Source organism: Plasmodium sp. gorilla clade G2, assembly GCF_900097015.1.
Source record: "Plasmodium sp. gorilla clade G2 genome assembly, chromosome: 9".
Lineage (NCBI taxonomy): Eukaryota > Apicomplexa > Aconoidasida > Haemosporida > Plasmodiidae > Plasmodium > Plasmodium adleri (nom. inval.).
In genome coordinates, this window is record NC_041701.1 from 617,501 (window position 1) to 639,850 (window position 22,350).

The window sequence follows — 22,350 nt, forward strand, 5'->3', positions numbered from 1 at the left end:
TTTTTTTTTTTTTTTGATTTTGTTTCTTCGTTTGTTTTATTTGTTGATTCCATATAATTGCCGCACATATAATAAAGATGACAAATATACAAAATAATATGTTATCTTTTTTTTCTGTATCATCAAAACATTGTAAGAATAATATAAATGTTGTTAAATGTTATAGAAGAAGAAAAAGAAGGAAAAGGAAGAAAGGAATGTATCATCATAGATGTTTAAATATTAGGAAATTTATAAGATATGAAAAATATAACAAGTTAAAGAATAATTATATTTATATTAATATAAAGAAAATTATAAGAAATAAATTATATGAGAATAATTCTAAATATGTTTTTAATAATAATAATATCAATAGTTGTAAAAGAAAAAATTTACATTTATTACCATTTTATAATGATTCTTATATTACAAGTATATATATATATGAATCTCTATTTTTAGTTACATGGTCTAATGGAATCATTAGCATATTAGATCATACATATAATCATATTGTTTCAAGAAAAGTAACTAATAATTTGATAAAAAATTTGTGTATGAATTGTAAAGAAAATATTATTTTTTTCATGGATAATATGGATAATCTGTATATTATTAATTTAAAAAATAATGTTATAAATAAAGGAAGACATAAAAATGTGATGATACATATATCTGATAACATATATGAGAAAGAATATATTTATAATAATAAAGATTATAATAATGATCCACAGTATGACAATTTACTTGTAGATTTTACATACAATAAATTAAACAATAGAAGAAAGGGAAAAAAAAAAAAAAAAAAACTCAACGTGAATAATAAAAAGGAGAACATAATAAATTCTATTATATCAAATGAAATAATTAAATATAATATAAAAAATTTAACAACCTTTTGTATAAATCCATATTACAATAATAATAAAAATAATAATAATATATGTGTATTAACAAATAAAAAAACAGTTTCTATAATATATATTTATGAGTATCATATAAATAGTGTTCTTTTATTTAAAGATGATAATATTTTAAATATTTATTGGTATGAATGTTATATATTTATATGTACTCCTCTATCTCTTTTTGTTATCAATTTTTTTGACAAGACAAAAATTGCTCAAATGAAGTTTATTGATATTTTAAGTAGGAACATGGATAAAAAAAAATTTTCATATATAGAAAATTATATAGGAGTTGGAAAAGAAATAGACGAATATAACAAAAAAAGTGATAACAAAACAAGTGATAACATAAATGACAATATAAAGAATAAATTAATCCATTGTTATAAAAATAATTATCATGGTATATATGAAAACCTTTTATATGTAATTAAAAAAATGTGGCCCAATTTTTTTTCTGTTCATATTTGTTGTAGCACCCAAAAAGGAGTATATATTATTGCAAAGGAAAAAAATATAAAAATTATAAAAATCCATAATATAAATGGTATTGAGAAAGTATCTATTTTAAAAGATTTCTATTTAGACAATTATATTTTAAGTATAAATATATTATATGATACCAATTATATTCTATTAAAAAATGATTTTTTTTTATCAGTCATATGTTTTAATATGGATACATATATTTCAAATATGTTTACAAATTATGAGCATTTAAAAAAAAAGAAATTTATTGAACATTATATATTAACCCTCAACAATTTTATGTTACACAAAAAGAAAATGAGAATATTTCAAAGAAAAGAAAAAAATGAGAAAGACAAAATTAATGTTGCAGGAGAAAATATATATAAGGACAATATAAATATGGACAATATAAATGTGGAAAATATAAATAATTGTAGTGTTAATAAATTATATAATAATAACCATTTGATACATAAAGAATTTGAAAAAAATGAAGATCATAATGTAAATACAAATAATAATTGTAGCGATAATATTATATTTTTCGAAAAAAAAATTAAAAATATTTCTTGTAATAATAATATTCATATTAAAGAAACCAATACGAATCATACAAACCAAACAAATACAAAGGAAGAAGATAATTTTTACAATTTTTTTAAAAATAATATAAAAAATAGAAGACCATGTAATAATATATTACAATATTGTGTTATAAATAATAAATCTTATTTATTTAATAAAATATCGTCCACCCAAAAAAATAATCATCAGTTTTCTTTATTTATATATTCTTCTATCAATAATACATTTATAGAATTTCGACCCCAGTCTATCAAAGAAATATTTTATGAACTTATCATGTTAGAAGGAAAAGATAAAAATTTTATATATAAAAAAAATATGATGATAAAAAAAAAAAATTTGAGCATTTATAAAAAGAATTACTTCTATATTATTTTAAATGAATTAAGAAAAAATAAAAAAAATAAAAAAAAAAAAAAAGAATTAACTAATATAGTGTTTAAGTTAATTGTTAATTTGTGTAAAAATAAAAAATATTTTATAGCTGCTAATATATTTATTAACATGTATAAATATTTAAATAATAAAGAAAAGATTATCTATGATATTATAAAAATATTTTTCCTTCATAATAAATTATATGTCATTTCATTATATTACACAATGCTAAAAAAATATGCTCTTCAAAATAAACAATATGAATGTGTCAACAAAAAGAAAAAAAGAAAAAAAATCAAACACGCAAGTTATAATATAAATCGAACGACATTTCTTACAACCAATAGTTTAATGACAAACAATGAAAAGGAAGCATATAATAATACAATAAGAGTGAAAAAAAAAAAAAAAATAAATATAAAAATTAATTTTAAATTAAAAATAGAAAAAAATGAAATTGAGCAGGTTCATATCAAACAAAGTGATAATATTATAAATCGACAAATAAAATATATTACCTTAATAAGAAAAAAAAATAAAATTAAAAGTATGTTATATATAATATTTTATGTAATAAAATATTATCATAATATAAGTATAATTGCAGAAGAGAGAAATAATAAAAAAAAAATAATAAATAATAAAAAAAATAATAATAATAATAATAAAAATAATCATAATAATAAAAATAATAATAATTATTATTATCATTGTGATAAAATAATAAGCCCTTTTTGTGTGCAAAAAGAAGAGAATTTATCAATAAATATTAAAAAAAAAAAAAAAAAAGAACGTCATAATTTAATATTAGAGGTAGAAAAAAACAGTGAAAAAAAAAAAAAATTTGAAATGTATGAAAAAAATAAAAAATATTATAATAAACATATAAAAAAAAATGAGAAAAGTCAAAGAAATGAAAAAAAAAAAAATTTCTTTTTTTTTACAAAAAATATATTTAATAAATTTCTGGTTTTTTTGTTATACACAAGTATTTATGAATTTAAAAAAATATTTGAAAGTTCTTCTAGCGAGGATTTAAATATATATATGTTGACTAAACATATAATATATTTATTAAAAGATAATTTTCTATTTATAAAAAATAGATTAAAAAATTATTATAATTTATATCATTATACATTAAATTGCCGTGATAAAATAAAGAAAATATATAAAAGGAATTATTTATTATATAAAAAAAAAAAAAAAATATATGATAAATTAAAAAATATAAATATTAAAATAAATAGTAGTAGTAATAATAGAAATATTAATAATTATTGTAATCTAATAAATAATTGTAATAGTTTTAAAAAGAATTATAATAATTTAAACATTAATAAAAAAAAATATTATTATAAACAAAAGTGTTTACATTATTCTTTTTCTTGTTCTTCATCTCCATTTTGTTTTTCTTCGCAAGCTAAAGAATATCCTATAAAGATTATTTTTAGTAACGCTGAAAAAAAAATCCTTTTAGATATATTATTATATATTTTCTTTCATTTTGATATTATTACTTTTAAACATATTGAATGTTTTTTTAAAGACTGTTTAAATAATGATTCAGAATTATTATCTGTCAAGAAGAAAACATTAAATTTTGAAGAAAAGCAAAAAATAATAAATACAATAAGAAAAAAAATACACTTGAATAATATAATTAATATAAAAAATAAGGAAACAAAAGAAAATAAACAAAAAAAAAACTATATAAATTATAATTCTGATACGAATTGTAGATTTAAAAACATTGTTGGTCAAGAATTTTATACTATTCAAAAAAGAAAACAACAACAATATATACATCCAAATATTATCAATAATAATAATATTTGTGATAATTCTATAGAGAGTAATTCTTCTTTTTGTTGTTGCCATAATAAAAATGATAATAATAATAATAATATTAATAGAAAGTATTGTTCTATAAACATGAGTAATTCAAACAATAAGAATAATTTAACATATGTTAAAAAAACAAATAAAGAACATTTAAAAAAAAATGAAAAGGATGAAAAAATATTTAATATGAATCGTAAAAAATACCAGAAAAATATTAAAGATCAAAATGGAAATAATCCAAATGAAAACAATAATAATAATAATAATAATAGTAATAATTATATAAATACAAATTATAGATACATTTGTAAAATAAATAAAAATGCTTATGATAATAGTCACATCTCTCAAGATACCTCATTCAATACATTTGATTACTTCGAAAATCAATGTGATAATATGAAAAAAATGGAGATTATAAAAATGTTATTAAATATAAAAAACGAAAAAGTATTCATATATTTAAAACAATGTAATTGTAATGTTGTCAAAGAAATTATTCATAAATATGTTATAAAACTATGTAAATTAAATTTAAAAAAAACAGTTAAATTGTTATTAATTATAAATATAAAAGAGAAAAATAATCAAGAATATCTTTTTTATCCACATATAATTATAAAAAAATTAAAAAAGAAACCATATTTTCTATATCATTATTTGAAAAATATAAAAGATGAAGATTATCTTAGAAAATATATAAATCTAATAATTTTTTTAATGTTTATATTTGATCCATTATATCTAGAAAAATTTATTAACAAATATTATAAATATATACATTTTAAACAAGTTCTATTTTTTATATACTTTTTTAATTATTTATATACAACTCAAGAAAACATTTTAACCTTTAAAAAGAAGGATATGCAAACTATTAATAACAACTCAAATGATCAAACAGTAGAATGTAATGACAATAATATAAAGACCGACATGCTTATTTCAAATATGAAGAACTCAGATATACACAATATATTGTGTGTAGATAAAAATAAAATTCAAAAGGATGAAAAAATAATATGTAATAATAATAATAATAATGATAATTCTATTAATAAGAATACATCTTCAAATGTAATAGAAGAACAAAAAAAGAATCATATTCTTTCATATATTTTATGCAAAAATAATTTTATAATTAATAAGAAAGATAAATTATTTAATAATCGTAATAGAAAAAAACGTATGTTCTATTTTAAAAATAAATACGTTTCTTTGATATATAAACATTTATTAAATGATAAAGATAATGAAGAAGATAAACAACAATTAAAGAGCCTTTTTAATATTGTTCAAAATAACGAAAGAAAGAATATAAATAGAAAGATGCAGTTTTTTCTACATATTAAAGCTTTAGTTTATTTAAAATTTGGATATATAAATAGAGCTCTACAAATCTTCTTGAAGTTAAATAATTATTTTAAAATATTTTATATTATGATACATCATAACATTAAGATATATGACGAACGTATAAAAAGAAGGATTAAATTTTATTTGGGATCATCAGATTATTTTAATAATAGTATGAAGAAGGATACCTATGGCTTATATAAAATAGATAATTATAAAAATAAAACAGAAAAGAATAATAATATGAATAATAATAATATTAATAATAATCATAGCAATATTTATAATAATATTTATAATTATTATTATCATAATGATTATGATGTTATGAAAAAATTAAACAACCATGAGAATACAATAGTTATAGAAAAATATTATGAAGATAATAACAATAATGCTTTTATAAATTATGATGATATATTATATAATAAAGGAGAATCAAATAATTATAATGAAGATACATTGTCTTTTAAAAATAAAATTAAGGAACATAAAAAATTTGCATTTAATAAAAAATATAAAATAATAAAATATATTGATAATGAATTTATATTTAAAGTTAATAAATACTTATGCAAAAAAAAAATATATAAAAAATTATTTATGATTTATCATAATATTGTTATTTATAAACATATTTTAAATTTAAAAAATAAAGATGATAATAATATATTCAACACATATGATGATGATATGAGCTTGAATATAAACGATACATTGGATGAAAAAAATAAATCATTTAATAGTATTGATTATATTATAGAAAAATATATAAATAACAATTCAGAGTATTCCTTTTATGATAAACAAATAATGATAGAATTATATAATAATCAACATTATATGATAAAAAATATAAAAGAAGAAAAAAATAAAAAAATAAAAAATAATAATAATTATATCATATCACAAAGAAAAAAAAAATATATAAATTCTAATATGTTAGGTAAAAAAGATATGAAATATATACAAAACAAAAAATATAATATGTTATATATATATAACAATAATAATAATAATAAATATATAAAAAACAAATTACATAAATATAATTGTGATACAAAAATTTTACAGAATTATTTAAATAATAATATTAATCATCATATGAATTATTTCACATTAACATATTTATTAGAACAGTGCTTTTATAAAAATGAATTATGTGATAATTATAACAATATATTATTAAATAATAAAAAGTCAATATTTAATTTCTTAAATAATATGAAAAAAAAAGGATATACTATATATAATGGACATATGAAAACAGACATCAAAAAAAATGAAGTTAACTTAATAGATATCAATGATTTCTATTTTCTAAATAATACAAATAACAAAACAGAAATTAACAAAAAAAATTCAGATACCAGTATCTATTTTGATGAATATGATAATAATAATGATACACAACAACACAATCACAATCAAAATGAAAAACATAAATATAATATACAAAAAAGAAAAATATCATCAAATGTTTATCTTTATGAAGATATAAATAATAATCAATACATTTCAAATATTTCTTCTTTCTGCTCCTTATGTTTGAATAATGTATATATTAATTCAAATACACATAAGGAAGCAAATAAAAAAAACACGCTTGTATTCTTTTTTTGTAATCATTTATATCATTTGAAGTGTCTCCACAATAATGAGTTCTTATGTAAGTCATGTGAAGCATGACACATATAAGGTATATATGGTGTATATATATATATATATATATATATATGTATATATATGTATATGTTCGTTTTGATATATATATATTTTTTTTTCTTTTTTTTTTTTTTCTTCCCTCAATTCTGTGATATGTAAATAAATTAATATATATAATATCCCTTTTTTATATATTTTACAATTAAATAACCGATAATTTGTATTCATCTAATTTATATTTTTTTTCTTTTTTTTTTGTGTATGTAATATCTTAATTTTTTATTTTATATTATATTTACATTGGATAAACATTATGTATACAAAAAGACATTTGAATATATTGTTTAATTAAAATTATTAGAAATGTTTAAAAATAAATGAAACAATTAATGTTCACATGAAAAAAATAAAAAATAAAACAATAAATAAATAAATAAATAAATAAAAGATAAAATTAATATATAAACTTATATGTATATTTCACTTTTAGCTATTATATTTCTCTTTTACAAAATCAAATATGACATCGGCATCTTGAATAGAAGCCACTTCTGTATTCTTTTTCTTTTCTAAAAAATAAAATAGTATAAATAAGGAAACAAACATATATATATGTATATATATTTATTTATTTATGATATATTTTGTGTAGGTTACCTGAGTCTATTCTTATAACGTCAAAGTAATAAACAATATCGTCGTGTTTTATAGAAATTGTACTATTTCTTGTAAGACATGAATAATATCTCAACTTTTCTTCCAATATTTTCTTAAAAAATTTAATACATATAATATGTATATGTATATGTATATACATATATATATATATATATACATATATATATATATATATGTATATTATTTATTTTACCTTTGGATTCTCCAAGTCAAAAAATTTCTTTTGATGAGGCTGTAACACGACACTTGAAGCTGTTTCCAGTTTAACAAATCTAAGTCTAATCACATCAAAACAACTAATCAAGGAATAAAAAAAAATATACATATATATATTTATTTTAATAATTTATTTTTTAAATATTTCAATAATATATATTTCTCAACATATAAAATTTATCACTTTACATATAATATTTTACAACATTGTAATTCATCTTACTTCAAGTCTAAAGTTTTCATTACCCATGTGGGCAGAAAGATGAAATTCTTTTTGGCCTTGAAATCAAGAACATTAATAAAAACTCTGCTAAGGTCTTAACATATAAAAATTGAAAATAATAATATAATTAAAATGTGTTATACATTTATTTGTTTATTATATATATATATATATATATATATATATATATGAAATGATTTATTTTTATTATTACTATTAATATTCTTGTAATTGTCGAAAAGGGTTATATTTGGCATACACACATTTTTATAATTTTCAGAAGACTTTACATTAACTTTTTCTATAACGAAATTCCAGGGAACTTCAATGTGTTTATTTAATAGCTGAGCAGAGAAAATAAAATGGAAAAATATAATATATACTCAAAAAATAAAAGACATATATGTATTAATATTTATATTTTTTTTTTTTTTTTATATTTTTTAGGTATTACTATGTCGTATATAAATATTGGTAAAGATGCCTTATCACTATATTGTATATTATTGTGGCAAAAGGTGCCTGAGAAAAAAAAAAAAAAAAAATGGACCAACAAATATATATCCCTCAAAACAAAACAATTAAATTTATTAGATTGTTCAAATGTAAACAATTATATAAATATATATATATATATATATATATATATATATATATATATATATATATATATTTATTTATTTATTTATTTATTTACCAACAAATGGGTTGAATTTTTCACATAAAGGTAATGTAATTAAATAATATTCATTTTTGTCATTTGCCAAATTTATATTATTTAAATCATTAACATAGGATAAAAGCTATAAATATAAAAAAAATTATATTATATATATATAATATAATTAATATTTAAAATGTAATATACGTACATAATTTAATTTGTGCGTCTGATGTTAAACATATATTTCTTTTTCTTTCTATTATAACCTTCGTTTTATATATAGACTTCAGAGTATAATTTTTCAGTCTTGTAAATATATTCGAATAAGGCTTTCTTGTTCTATTTAATATTCCTTTGGCTAGATGGTTCGTCACATAAGATTTCCCTGTTATTCTTTTAGCATAAATCAGGTCTACATATAAACAAAAATATATATATATATATATATATATATATATATATATATGTATATATTTATTTCCCTATTTGAAATATAATATAAGGATTATAAATTTTTCATTTTAAATACATATTATTTCATTTTTTTTTTTTTTTTTTTTTTTTTTTTTTAACATACTTATAGTATATAAGCAGATCAAGAGTATATAAAGCAAAATCCTAAACATTTTATTATACTTTAATATATATCCACATTTTACCTATATATTAATTTTACATATTAGTTATTTATTTTACAAATATATCATAAATAAATATAAATTATATATATATATTATAATTCATTTTCATAAAGTGATTAATATATCAATAAGTTTCAAACATTAAAAAAGAAAAATGAATATTTCATCAAAAAAAAAATAGAAACAATAAATCACATTTAATGAAATATTTCAGATTTATGTAATATACATGTATATATATAAGATATATATATATTTATATATATAACAATAATATATTAAAAATTATTATTACACAATAAATATAGTAAAATAAAAAAGGAAACGAAGGTTTTTTTAATTTTTTGTTTTTTCTTCCTTTTTATTTTCAATTCATTTGATTAAGTTTTCAGTATAATTATAATTTTTTTTTTTTTTTTTTTTTATAAACATGTGTAATATTATATGTATATATTAATATAGATTTATTTATATAAACTTCATCAATATTTTATAAAACTATAATGAAATTATTCAATATAGTACATAAAATATATATATAATATTATAAAACAGTTCTAAATGTTTTTATATATTTATTTCATTTAAACAAAAAGTATTACACGTCAATATGCTCAAATTTTTAGGAGAATTATAAGATGAAATAATTTCTTTAAAATATATTCATGAAAGATAACATGTAATTAAATTATGCATACAACAAGGATTCTAAAGTAGCACAGCAACAAAAAAAAAAAAAAAAAAAAAAAAAAAAAAAAAAAAAGAACAATAAAATGTTAATATATTAAAATATTAATTATGATTATATATATATATATATATATATTATATTATATGTTCTCTTAATAATGTCTTCAATTAACATATATACAATATGTGTAAAGTGGTATATCCTCTTAATATTATAATTAAGTATTACTAAGATATGAAAAATTATATATCATTGCCAAAAAATATAATTTGTAAATTAAACTCTTATTTACATTTAAAAATTAAAGTAGTTATAAGCTGTCCCTTAATACCAGCATATGTTATAGTTTCATAAAATATTTCATCTATTAATACTAATGCAATCTTTAAATTATTATTATTGAATTCATTTACTATTTCTAATAATTCATCCTTGCAAGCATTGCATGATGTTATACAAAAAAAAGTATCAGTTTGTAAAAAATATGAAATCTGTTTAAAATATTCATTTGTTTTATTATTCATAAAGAATACATCAAATGTACCTTTATCATTTATTAAATTATAATTTTTATTTAATTTAGAATTATGTATTTCTTTGTCTATTAAACATATATCCATAACTTCTACATGTATAGAACTATTCGCAAATAATATTTTGGCTAGTTCTATAGCTGTGGAAGAAAAATCGAAACCATATAAATTCATAAATCCTTTCTCATATAATTTATATAAAAATAAACCATTACCACATCCAATATCAAGGATACTTATATTTTTCTTTTGTTCATTCTGACTAAATTTATTATCAATCCAATTCATTATTTTATCACAGTTTTCTTCAAACCATTCTTCTAATTCAATATTTGATTCTTCATAGTTTTTCTTTTCATTTTTATATATTTCCTCCCAATAACTTAATTTATGCAATTCAGAAGAAACCATACTTCTAGTAATTAATATGAATATATATAATATTTTAAATAAAATTAATATAAATATGTTTATTTTATTATTTTTTTTTTTTTTATTGCTATATCATATTATATTATATATAAATAATATATATTACATATATTTTTATTAATTTTATGTTATTTTTGGAGGATTATATATTATCACCCTAAAAATACTTACTACATACTTTTATAAAATTAAGAATTCATATTCCTTTTAAAGATTATTTAAGTAATATTATAAATATATAAATAAATAAATATATATTATATATATATGTTTTCTACAAAATTTAAGGATTTAAAATTTTTTGTTATAATAATTATATATAATATATATATATATATATATTTTTTATTACATGATATGAAGCCCCGTTACATATTATTTGGAAAAACAAAAAAAAAACAATTATATTTGAATGACATAATATATATTATAAAAGGATATATTTAATTTTTTACTATATTATATTTATAGGAGTTAATAGAATTATATTAATTGATATATTAATTAATATGCCATTAATTATATATATATATATACATAGTTATTTCTTATTCAATCTGGTATTAGAATTAAAATAATATTTTTTTTTTTTATAAAAAAAAATTCCATGATATAAAATGTTAAGTAACAATTAGATAAAAAAAAAAAAAAGACAAATATATTATTAACACCTTGTTTTGGTAACATTTAAATATTAAAATCATATTAAAAAAAAAAAGAAAAAAAATTGAATTCAGACCATAATTATAAATATATTTATACGTTAAAAGTGTATAAACATTATATGGATATTAAAAAGAAGAACAAATTATTCTCTATTTTGAAATTTTCAAAAAATTAAATGAAGAATTATTCCTTGAACTCCAAAAGAAAAAAAAAAGAAAACAAAACAAAATATACATATATTATAAATATATATATATATATATATAAATATATATATGTATATATTTCTTTTTTTTTTTTTTTTTTTTTTTTTATAAAAACAAGTTATATTAAAAAATATAGATTTAAGTTTTTCCAAAATATTAGTCAAAATTTTTGTTTTTTAAATTATACACATATTTTATATATAAATAAGAAAAAATATGTATATATTATATATGCATATAAATGTATATTTTATAAGTATTAAGACAATTTTTATTTTTTTCCATAAATATTTTATATATATTTATTATAAATATATGGATATATAAATTTATATATACTATATATATCAATAAAATAATATTATTTAGAAAAAAAAAAAAAAATAAATAAAAAAAATAATGTATATATATATATATATATTAAAAATAAAAAGACAAAATAAAAAATTATGCACAAGTCAGGTTTTTTTTTTAAAAAAAAAAAAAAAAAAAATGTGCATATTTTATATAATAAATATGATGAAATTAATTAAAACAAAAATGAGTATTAATATATATATATATATATTATATATATATATGCTTATATAACATATATATAATACTTATAAAATAATAAATATACATATAATAAATAAATAATATATGAAAAGTTATATAAATATATACGTATTAATTATATATATATATATATATATATATATATATGTGCATATATTTACAATATGGCCACATAGCTAAAATAAGTATTGAAAAAAAAAAAAAAAAAAAAAAAAAAAAAATCATTTATTTTTGTCATGTAAAATATTAATATCTCGGATTGTTATAAAAAGCATTGAAGGAATCTATATTACCAGGGTAATTAAGTTGATAACCATGTGGAACATTGGTATAAACATTCGGAACAAAAGATACAGGATAGTTAAATGTATTTGGAGCTTCATTTTCATGATGATACATTGGTGTTCTTCTTACAAAATTGTTTCTGTTATTTAAATTATTTTTTTGATAATAATTAAAATTTTGATTTTTTTTTACATAATTTTGATTATTTTGATATTTTTTAAAATTTTGTGAAACGGCAAAATGTAAGAAAACTACCCTATTATCTATAATACGTTCAGGTTGTTGCATAACTTTAAAAGCTTCTCTTGGAGAAGAAAAGGTTAAAAAGCCATATCCTTTGGATTTACCTTCATTGTCATGTATAATAACACATTCTTCTAATTTCCCGTATTTTTCAAAAATGGAACGTAATGTAGCTACATTTGTTTTTTGAGATAAGTTTCTTACAAATAATTTATTTTGATAATGATCAGTAAAAGGATCAGCAACTAAACGTACTTGTAATTCTTTATTATCCAATGTATGACTACTCTTCAAACATTTCTGAACTGACTCCACATACTTAAATGTAACAAAACCATATCCTTTTGATCTACCTTCTTTTTCTCTAACTATTATTCCATCTTCAATTTCACCAAAACTTTCAAAATATTTCAAAAATTGTTCATCCCTAGTACTGAATGGAATATTTCTTACCATCAAACGTCTAGTTGAAGGAGAAGAAGCTACTGCCTCATTACATTTTTCTCTTATATCTTCATGTATTAAAGCAGAAGTAGCTAATATATCAATCAACTGTTCTTTTGATAAAGGTGCTATAAGTCTTCTTAATTTTTCTGCTTCTGATTCATCATCCTTTTCTGATTTATTATCTTCTCCTAATGATTTTTCATCATGTTCTTCTTCATCTCCCTTTATAGATATACTATTGTTATTATTACTACTATTATTATTATTATTATTAGTATCTTCCTTTATAGATTTATTATCTTCATCCCTTAAAGATTTATCGTCTATATTATGTTCCTCAACACTCTTTTTATCCTCTGCTGAATTTTCATTTGAATTATTTGAATTATAATTAATATTCTCTTCTGATGTCATTTTTTTTTAATTTTTTTTTTTCAAAATTTTTTTAAAAATAAAATTAAATAATAAAAAAAAATAATAATCAAAAAAAAATAATAATCAAAAAAAATAAAATAAAATCAAGTTCAAAAAAAATAATAATAAAAATAAAAATAAAAAAAAACAATCAATTAAGATATTAATAAATAAATAATTAATAGGATAATAATAATAATGAAATTTAAAATAAAAAAAAAAATATATATATATATATATATATATAAATAATAAAACAAAAATATTAATAATTATATAAGAATATAAATATAACGGAAAGGAAGTTTAATATATAATTTGTTAAATGCGACTCAATTTATTAAACGTTTGTTTTTCTGTTTAAGCTATATGAATATATATATTATTATTATTATTATTTATTTATTTATTTTATTTATTTTTTTTTTTTTCTTCAATTCTTTTTTTTTCCAATCTAATTTTAAATTATATTTTTTTATATAAAATATAAATACAGAAAAATTTATATGTGTATGCCATAAAACAATAATTATATAATCGTAATATCACCCATATATATATATATAATAATAATAATATGTGTGTTAATCCTGTGTATATGTTTATATAAGCATATATTAATACGCAAAACAAAATGTTTTAAATATAAAAAAAACAGTAAAAAAAAAAAATATATATATATATATATATATGTAATTATATATATATGTTAATAATATATTACTATATAATGCAATTTAAGCTTCTATCATATATTCTTAATTGTGGTTTACTTTCTTCATATTAAAACATATATATTATATATATATATAATATTTACAAGTATCAAAAAAAAAAAAAAATAAAATAAAAACAAAAAATGTATATAATATATAAATATATATTATATATACACATAATATTATGGAAGCAACTATTTGCAAAAAAAAAAAAAAAAAAAAAAAAATAAAACTATATGTTTAAAACATATACATAAAAAGGAAGCGTAAATATATATATATACATATATATAAACTACATTAATTTATCATATGACATATAAATATATATAAACATATATATATTATATATATAGAATAAATCTTCAAAACATTTTTTTTTCATATATATTAAAAAAAAAAAAAAAAAACTAATAAAATTATAACAAATAAACAAACTAAATATTTATATAAAATAAAATATTTATAATTCTATATAAATATATTTATATAATATATATATAAATAAATTTAAAAAAAAAAATTTAAAAAAAAAAAGGTTTTGTTTTTTTGCTTTTTTGCTTTTTTTACTTTTTATATATTTGCGTTTTTTTTTTTCTTTTTTTTCAATAGTACTACTTTCCATTAACATATAAAATATTAAGGTTTAAAAAAAATATTAAAAAAAAAAAAATGAAAACAATAGAAAAATATATTAGAGAGTTCAAATAAATTCAAAAATTCTTAAAACAAGAAAAACATAATTTTATAAATTTTTTTTTTTTTTTATATTGTAATTATTTTTTAGAAAATTATATAATAAATAATTATATTATAATATATTTATATATAAAATATATATTAATATATATATATATATATTTATTATTATATATATAAATAACAAAAATATTGTTTTTTAAAAAAAATAAAAAAAAATATATTTTTTTTTTTTTATAATATTAATATAAAATAAATATAATGTATATTAAAAATAAATAAAAATAATAAAATATATATATTATACATATATGTTAAATATTATAATATATAATATAACTCATATATAAAATATAAAATATATTTATAAATATATAAATATTATATTTTATAATTATTTATATATGTATAATATATATTTCAATAATATATATATATAATATATATAACAATATTATATATATAAATAAATATAACAAATATTATAAATATATAATATATATATTAAAATATAAATATAATTAATTAATTAATTAATTAATATATAATAAATATATAATGATATATATAAAAAATATATATATAAATAATAACAAAAAAAAAAAAAGGATTTCATAAGATTATTCCCATTCTTTTTTTCTTTTTTAATATTTTATTATTTTTTTTTTTTTATTTAGATATTTTAATATTTATATTTTTTTTTTAATTATGCATATAAATATATTATATATATATATAAATATATATTTTAAACAATTCTTAAGTTCTTGTACGAAAATAGAAAAAGAAAATTTTAATAACATATAATAAAAACATTAATTCAATAATTTCTAAGAGTTCTTAAAATACTCTAAAAATAAAAACACTCCTTTCTTCCTTTTATTACATAATAACAACAATCGAAATAAAATTAAAATATATGGAAAATGAAAATATAATTAAAATCGACAATAGAATATAATTATATATATATTTTGTTTATGTTGTATATATTAAAAAAAAAAAAAAAAGAATTCTTTTTTTTTATTATTTTTATTTTTTTTTTTTTGGTTCTTTTTTTAATATAAAATTTAAGAAATATTTTGTTCTTTATTTATATATTATATCAAATAATACATACATATAATATACGCATTATAATTTATATATATATATATATATATATATATTTAATATATAATTATTATATTATACAATTATAATATAAATAATATTATAATATATATAATTTTTATATATGCAATATTTCTGTTGCATGTTTTTCTTCCTTTAATTTTTATTTTTATTTGTTGCATGCTTTTTATTTATAATTTTGTTTTCTTCTTTTTTGGATATTATATATATATTATATATATAATATACATATACTAATTAAAATACGTATAAGAAAATATAAATAATATTTATTATATTGATATCAAAAAAATATTTTTTAAGCATAATTATAAAAATGAATATAATATATATATATATAAAATCATATGTATGATATAATTATATAATAAAGAAATATAGGAATAAATAAAAATGGAATATATAAAATATTATTTATAATACATATATTTATATTATAATATATATGTTATATATATATTTTATTTATGAATACCTTTTGCGTGTAGCACTTCTTCTAAAAGTACTCCTTTCCTTCTCATATTATATAAATTTTAGATAAAAGAAAAACGAATGAATAAAATATTTTAATTATTAAGTAGTAGATTTATTAATGAAATATAAAAAGTTAATATGTCCTTGTTGATTTTTATTTTATTTTTTTCATACATTATTTATTTTAAAAATCCTTAATTGTATATATATATATATATATATATATATATATACATATATCTATATATTTTTCTAATAACAAATCATACCTTTCATATAAAATTATATAGAAAAATGATGATATAATATTTATAATATATATATATAAACATGACGCTCTTATATATATAATATTTTAATAACGAATACACAAAATAACTTCATATAATATAAATTCTATATAAAACATTTTAAAAAAGTAACAATTCAATTTTATCAATTTTGACAATAATGAACTTTTTGAGGTGCATGCGCAGCAGTTTTTTTATATATCATTTTAATAATTTTTTTTTCTTTTTTTTTTTCCCTTCTTTTTTCCCTTCTTTTTTGACTTTTTTTTATTTTTGGTACAATTTTGTAGATAAAAATATCGTTAATATAGGAAATGAGATAAATATGTTTTTTTAAAAACACAAAAAAAAAAAAATGAATAATACATATATAAATAAATATTTATATAATTATATAATAATCATTGGTACTGACATATATCTTTTAAAAAAATATTTTTTTTTTCAACATTTCTTTTAATATGAATGTAGACATGTAATTATATATATATAAATATATTTATTTATAGGTGTATCTTTTAATATCGTATGAAATAATAATATATATATGAATGATACACATATATGCACAACTTCTTTATTTTATTTTTATAACATTTTTTAAATATGACAATAATATAACCTTAAATGTTCAATATAGGTATATACATGTAATATTAAGATGTACTGAAAAATGAATATAAGAAAATACATTAATTATTATATATAAAAGAGGAAGTATATATTTTTTTTTAACATGTGAGTAATATTTACCCATGTTATATAATAATATATATATATATATATATATATATATATATATATATATATATATGAATATTCAATAAAATTTCATATTATAATCTTCACAACATATAATATTAAAAGGTTGCTTATTATAAAATAAACATTTATGTTTGACTTAATTTTTTCTTATGTCCAATATATATATATATATATATATATAACATATAGAAAGGGAAAAAATAAAATAAATAATTTTGAAAAAATGATTGACATAAAGATTTAAAGATCATAGTTTTTTTTTTTTTTTTTTCAATTAAATGAATATAATTATTTTTGTTTTTTAATCGTCTTATATATATATATATATATATATATGTTTTAATTACTCTTTCCTGCTATATATAATACAATTAGTAATGTGTAGAAGAATAGAAAAACAAAACATAACAAGCACAATTGAGATTGTGTAATATATTAGAACAATACATCACATTTTAAAATCTTAAAAAAAATGAAAATATATTTTTCTATTTAAATGATATATGTGTATTATTCTATATACAAACAATACATACATTTTATTTCTCTATTCCTTCATATTTTAATCAATAATTCAAATAATTATATTTTTCCTGTTTATTGAAATACAATAAAATGTATATTATTACATATTACAGAAATATTTAACAAATATATATATATATATATATATATATATATATATATATATATATATTTTTTCCTTATTTTTTTTTTAAAGCTAGTATATAAGGGGAAACATAAAAATGAATATATTAAATATATATATATATATATATATATATATAATACCTGTGTACTTATATACATATATTATTAAGAAACTTATTGTGGAAATTCATTTGAAATTTTAAAGCGTAAAAATATATATATATATATATATATATATATTAAAAATTATATGAAAAAATAAATATATATATATATATTATAACATAATTTTACATTTTTATATATATATATTTTTTTATACTTATTATATTATATTACATTATATTATAATTTTTTTTTTTTTTTTTTAAAGTGCAATTAATCATCCTACTCATTCTTCCTAATATATATATATATATAAGTTAATATTACATAATATAAAAAAAAAATAATAAAAAAATATAATAATATATATATATATTTATTTATTTAATGTTTAATCGCTAAATTTTAATATATGATTTTATATTAATATATGTTGTGAAAATAAGAAGGAAAAAAAAATTATCCATTTTCCAATTGTTCCATTTTATATAAATATAAAAAGATATATTAAAAAGATAAATAAATTATATTTATATTTTTTAAAATATTTACATATATATATATTTATTTATTTATTTATAAAATAATTTAAAAAAAAATGTTTTTATTAAACAACGAAAAGGAAGAATCACCCAAGGATATTTTGTTAAATGAATTTAAATATAAAATAAGAATATTGGCTGGTATAATGTTTGCTATTAAAGCTATTCCAATGGTTATTAATGTGTTTAAAGAGAAAACAGAATAATCAAAGAGAAAAGAAAAAGAAATATGTGTATACAGTTTAATTCATAAATAAGATCAATAGAAATCACATGGATATAACAAATAACTGAAAAGATATTAAATGGAAATGCTGAAAGAAAAAGAAACGTAAGGAAATTTTTGTTATAAGCCTTCACTCTTTTTTTTTTTTTTTTTTTTTTTTTTTTGGAATATTATAATATAATATATAATAACTTTGTTAAATGAAGAATATAATTTGAAAATTTATATATAATGAAATATATATAAAAAAATATAACCATTTTATATATATATATATATATATATATATATATATTTTTTAATTTTCATTATTTCTATATAAAACTGTGTTGTAATATTTATATGCAAATTTTTTTAAAATAAATGTAAAATATAAATATATTATAAAAATATTATATGCCACCTTGTATCAAGTATGATAGTGATAATATGTTGTTACATTATTATATATATAATATATTATTTAAAAGAAAAAAAAATATATATTTGAATATATAAAACATATAATTCATTTTGAAGTTATTAAAAAATCCATTAAGAAAAAAAAAAAAATCAAGATAAAATTTATACAAATATATATATATATATATATATATATATATATATATATTTATTTATATACAAATGTATCACATAATAATATTATAATGCTTTGAAATATATTACTTATGATATTATTATTTTATTTTATTTATTTATTATTTTTTTTTTTGGAAAAAATCCAATAATATAAAACATTTTGATATTTATTTATTATTTATATTTTATTTAATAAGTATATGTTTACTTTTAAACTTTTGTAATAAAACTTGTTTGTTCTTTTTATAAAAAATTAAATACATTCGGAAATATTATATATATGTATATTTTATATATATAATATGTATACATATTCTTATTTTTATTAAATAGCTGTTTTATATATAAATAAAACTTCTGAGAAAGAAATAAATTATATTTATATTTTCATATGAACAAAATAAATAAAATATATATTTTTTATATTATAATTTTTTTCTCATACATTTCTTAATACAAAAAAAAAAAAAAAATATATTACTAAAAGTTGTTTGAAACGTATACTCTTTCTTAAATACAAAAAAAAAATAAAATAAATAAATAAATATATAATATATATATATTGATTTATTCATTTATTTTTATATTTGGAAAGAGGAAAAATCCAAGTGCATTATTATTTTCTCAAGTATAATAAAATATATTTAATATTTTATATTTTATATTTTGTATAATGTTACAAATATTATATTTTATTTATAATCTGTAATTATGAAATAAGTTACAAGGAAAATAAGATATGTCTGTATTTTTTAAAACTAATTAAAGGGATTAAAGAAAAAAGAATATATATATATATCCATAAATTTATAAATATATAAATATATATATGTATTTATTTTTGATATATACTAATTTATATAACATATATATATATATATTTATTTATTTTAATTTTTATTTTTTTGGGTACTTATTTATATGTGCATATATTCATATTCCTTTAAAGAAAAATATGGACGAATATGATTATAATTATGCTACTTATGATATAGATAACTTTACAAATAATTTTGAAGATAATTTAATTAATTATAATCAGATAGATTTTATTAACGACAACAGAGAAGTTAATAATTATGCGAACGAATTTTATGTATATGATGAGGATGTACTAGAAGAAAATATATTAGATAAAAGAACTCATAATAAGGATTTATCAAATGATAATCAATATGAGAATATTTTAATTCATACATCAAACGAAATAAAAACAATAATTAATAATAATGATAATTCACTTTTAAAAAAAAGAAAAATAATTAATGATATTCTTTTAAATATAAAAAAAATGAAGAAAAATGATACACTATGTATTATATGTTTAAAAAACGAAAAGAAGTACACATTCACATGTTGTTATCAATATTATTGTTCTTTAGAATGTTTTAAAAAACATGATCAACAAAAATGTAGAAGTCAAAATAAAAATTATAATAAAAATAATGATAAAATATATGCAAATTATAATATAAATATGGATAATATAAAAAATATTAATCATCAAAAATATCAAGATATAAATTATTATCAAAATGAAGAAAACATAAATAAAAAACATAATGATGATAAAGCCATTCAAAATACTCTTCAGATAGACAATCAAAATAAAAAAAACCAAATAAATAATATTAATGATAATGATACATCATATTCAAACCTTCAAAATAATAATCAATCAACATTATTATTAAACAGTGATAATATAACAAATAATAATGAGAACATTGAATCATCTCTTGATAATACAGATGATTATACAGATGATTATGATATGTTAACAGAAGAACAAAAAAAAAAATTAAAAGAAGATCATACATTAAAAATATTATTAAAAAATAATTATGTTAGGTCAGTATTTAAACAATTTACATTATCAAATGATAAAATTGCATATCTATCTCATTATATAAATGACCCTACTATAGTTCAAGTTATTGATCAAATAATGAAGACAATAGATGACACATAATTTTTTTTAGTTCAAAATTTATTATATTTTTATATGAATTATATATATATATATATATTTTTTAAAGTTAATATGTTATATGTATAAATATATAACCATAA

The 22,350-nt window shown here is 15.4% G+C and overlaps 6 protein-coding genes across 6 annotated transcripts; 3 read left to right on the top strand and 3 right to left on the bottom strand.

Annotated features, from left to right (window-relative positions):
* Positions 1-77: 77 nt before the first annotated feature.
* On the top strand, positions 78-7,217 carry PADL01_0915500 (conserved Plasmodium protein, unknown function; the record flags this gene model as incomplete). The annotated part of the gene is made up of 1 exon (XM_028681831.1): positions 78-7,217. The coding sequence occupies one exon, from the start codon at positions 78-80 to the stop codon at positions 7,215-7,217; it is 7,140 nt and encodes a 2,379-aa protein (XP_028538169.1).
* Positions 7,218-7,679: 462 nt separating this feature from the next.
* Positions 7,680-9,600, bottom strand: PADL01_0915600 (ubiquitin fusion degradation protein 1, putative; the record flags this gene model as incomplete). The annotated part of the gene is made up of 9 exons (XM_028681832.1): positions 7,680-7,762; positions 7,851-7,962; positions 8,065-8,167; positions 8,311-8,404; positions 8,525-8,654; positions 8,765-8,832; positions 9,008-9,113; positions 9,241-9,386; positions 9,552-9,600. 9 exons carry the CDS (start codon positions 9,598-9,600, stop codon positions 7,680-7,682), a joined length of 891 nt encoding a protein of 296 aa, XP_028538170.1.
* Positions 9,601-10,590: 990 nt separating this feature from the next.
* Positions 10,591-11,250, bottom strand: PADL01_0915700 (methyltransferase, putative; the record flags this gene model as incomplete). The annotated part of the gene is made up of 1 exon (XM_028681833.1): positions 10,591-11,250. One exon carries the CDS (start codon positions 11,248-11,250, stop codon positions 10,591-10,593), a length of 660 nt encoding a protein of 219 aa, XP_028538171.1.
* A 1,700-nt stretch (positions 11,251-12,950) lies between these two features.
* Positions 12,951-14,093, bottom strand: PADL01_0915800 (RNA-binding protein musashi, putative; the record flags this gene model as incomplete). Its single annotated transcript, XM_028681834.1, has 1 exon — positions 12,951-14,093. The coding sequence occupies one exon, from the start codon at positions 14,091-14,093 to the stop codon at positions 12,951-12,953; it is 1,143 nt and encodes a 380-aa protein (XP_028538172.1).
* Positions 14,094-19,528: 5,435 nt separating this feature from the next.
* Positions 19,529-19,678, top strand: PADL01_0915900 (conserved Plasmodium protein, unknown function; the record flags this gene model as incomplete). Its single annotated transcript, XM_028681835.1, has 1 exon — positions 19,529-19,678. The coding sequence occupies one exon, from the start codon at positions 19,529-19,531 to the stop codon at positions 19,676-19,678; it is 150 nt and encodes a 49-aa protein (XP_028538173.1).
* A 1,554-nt stretch (positions 19,679-21,232) lies between these two features.
* PADL01_0916000 (conserved Plasmodium protein, unknown function) lies at positions 21,233-22,249 on the top strand (the record flags this gene model as incomplete). Its single annotated transcript, XM_028681836.1, has 1 exon — positions 21,233-22,249. The coding sequence occupies one exon, from the start codon at positions 21,233-21,235 to the stop codon at positions 22,247-22,249; it is 1,017 nt and encodes a 338-aa protein (XP_028538174.1).
* Between the last annotated feature and the right edge of the window lie 101 nt (positions 22,250-22,350).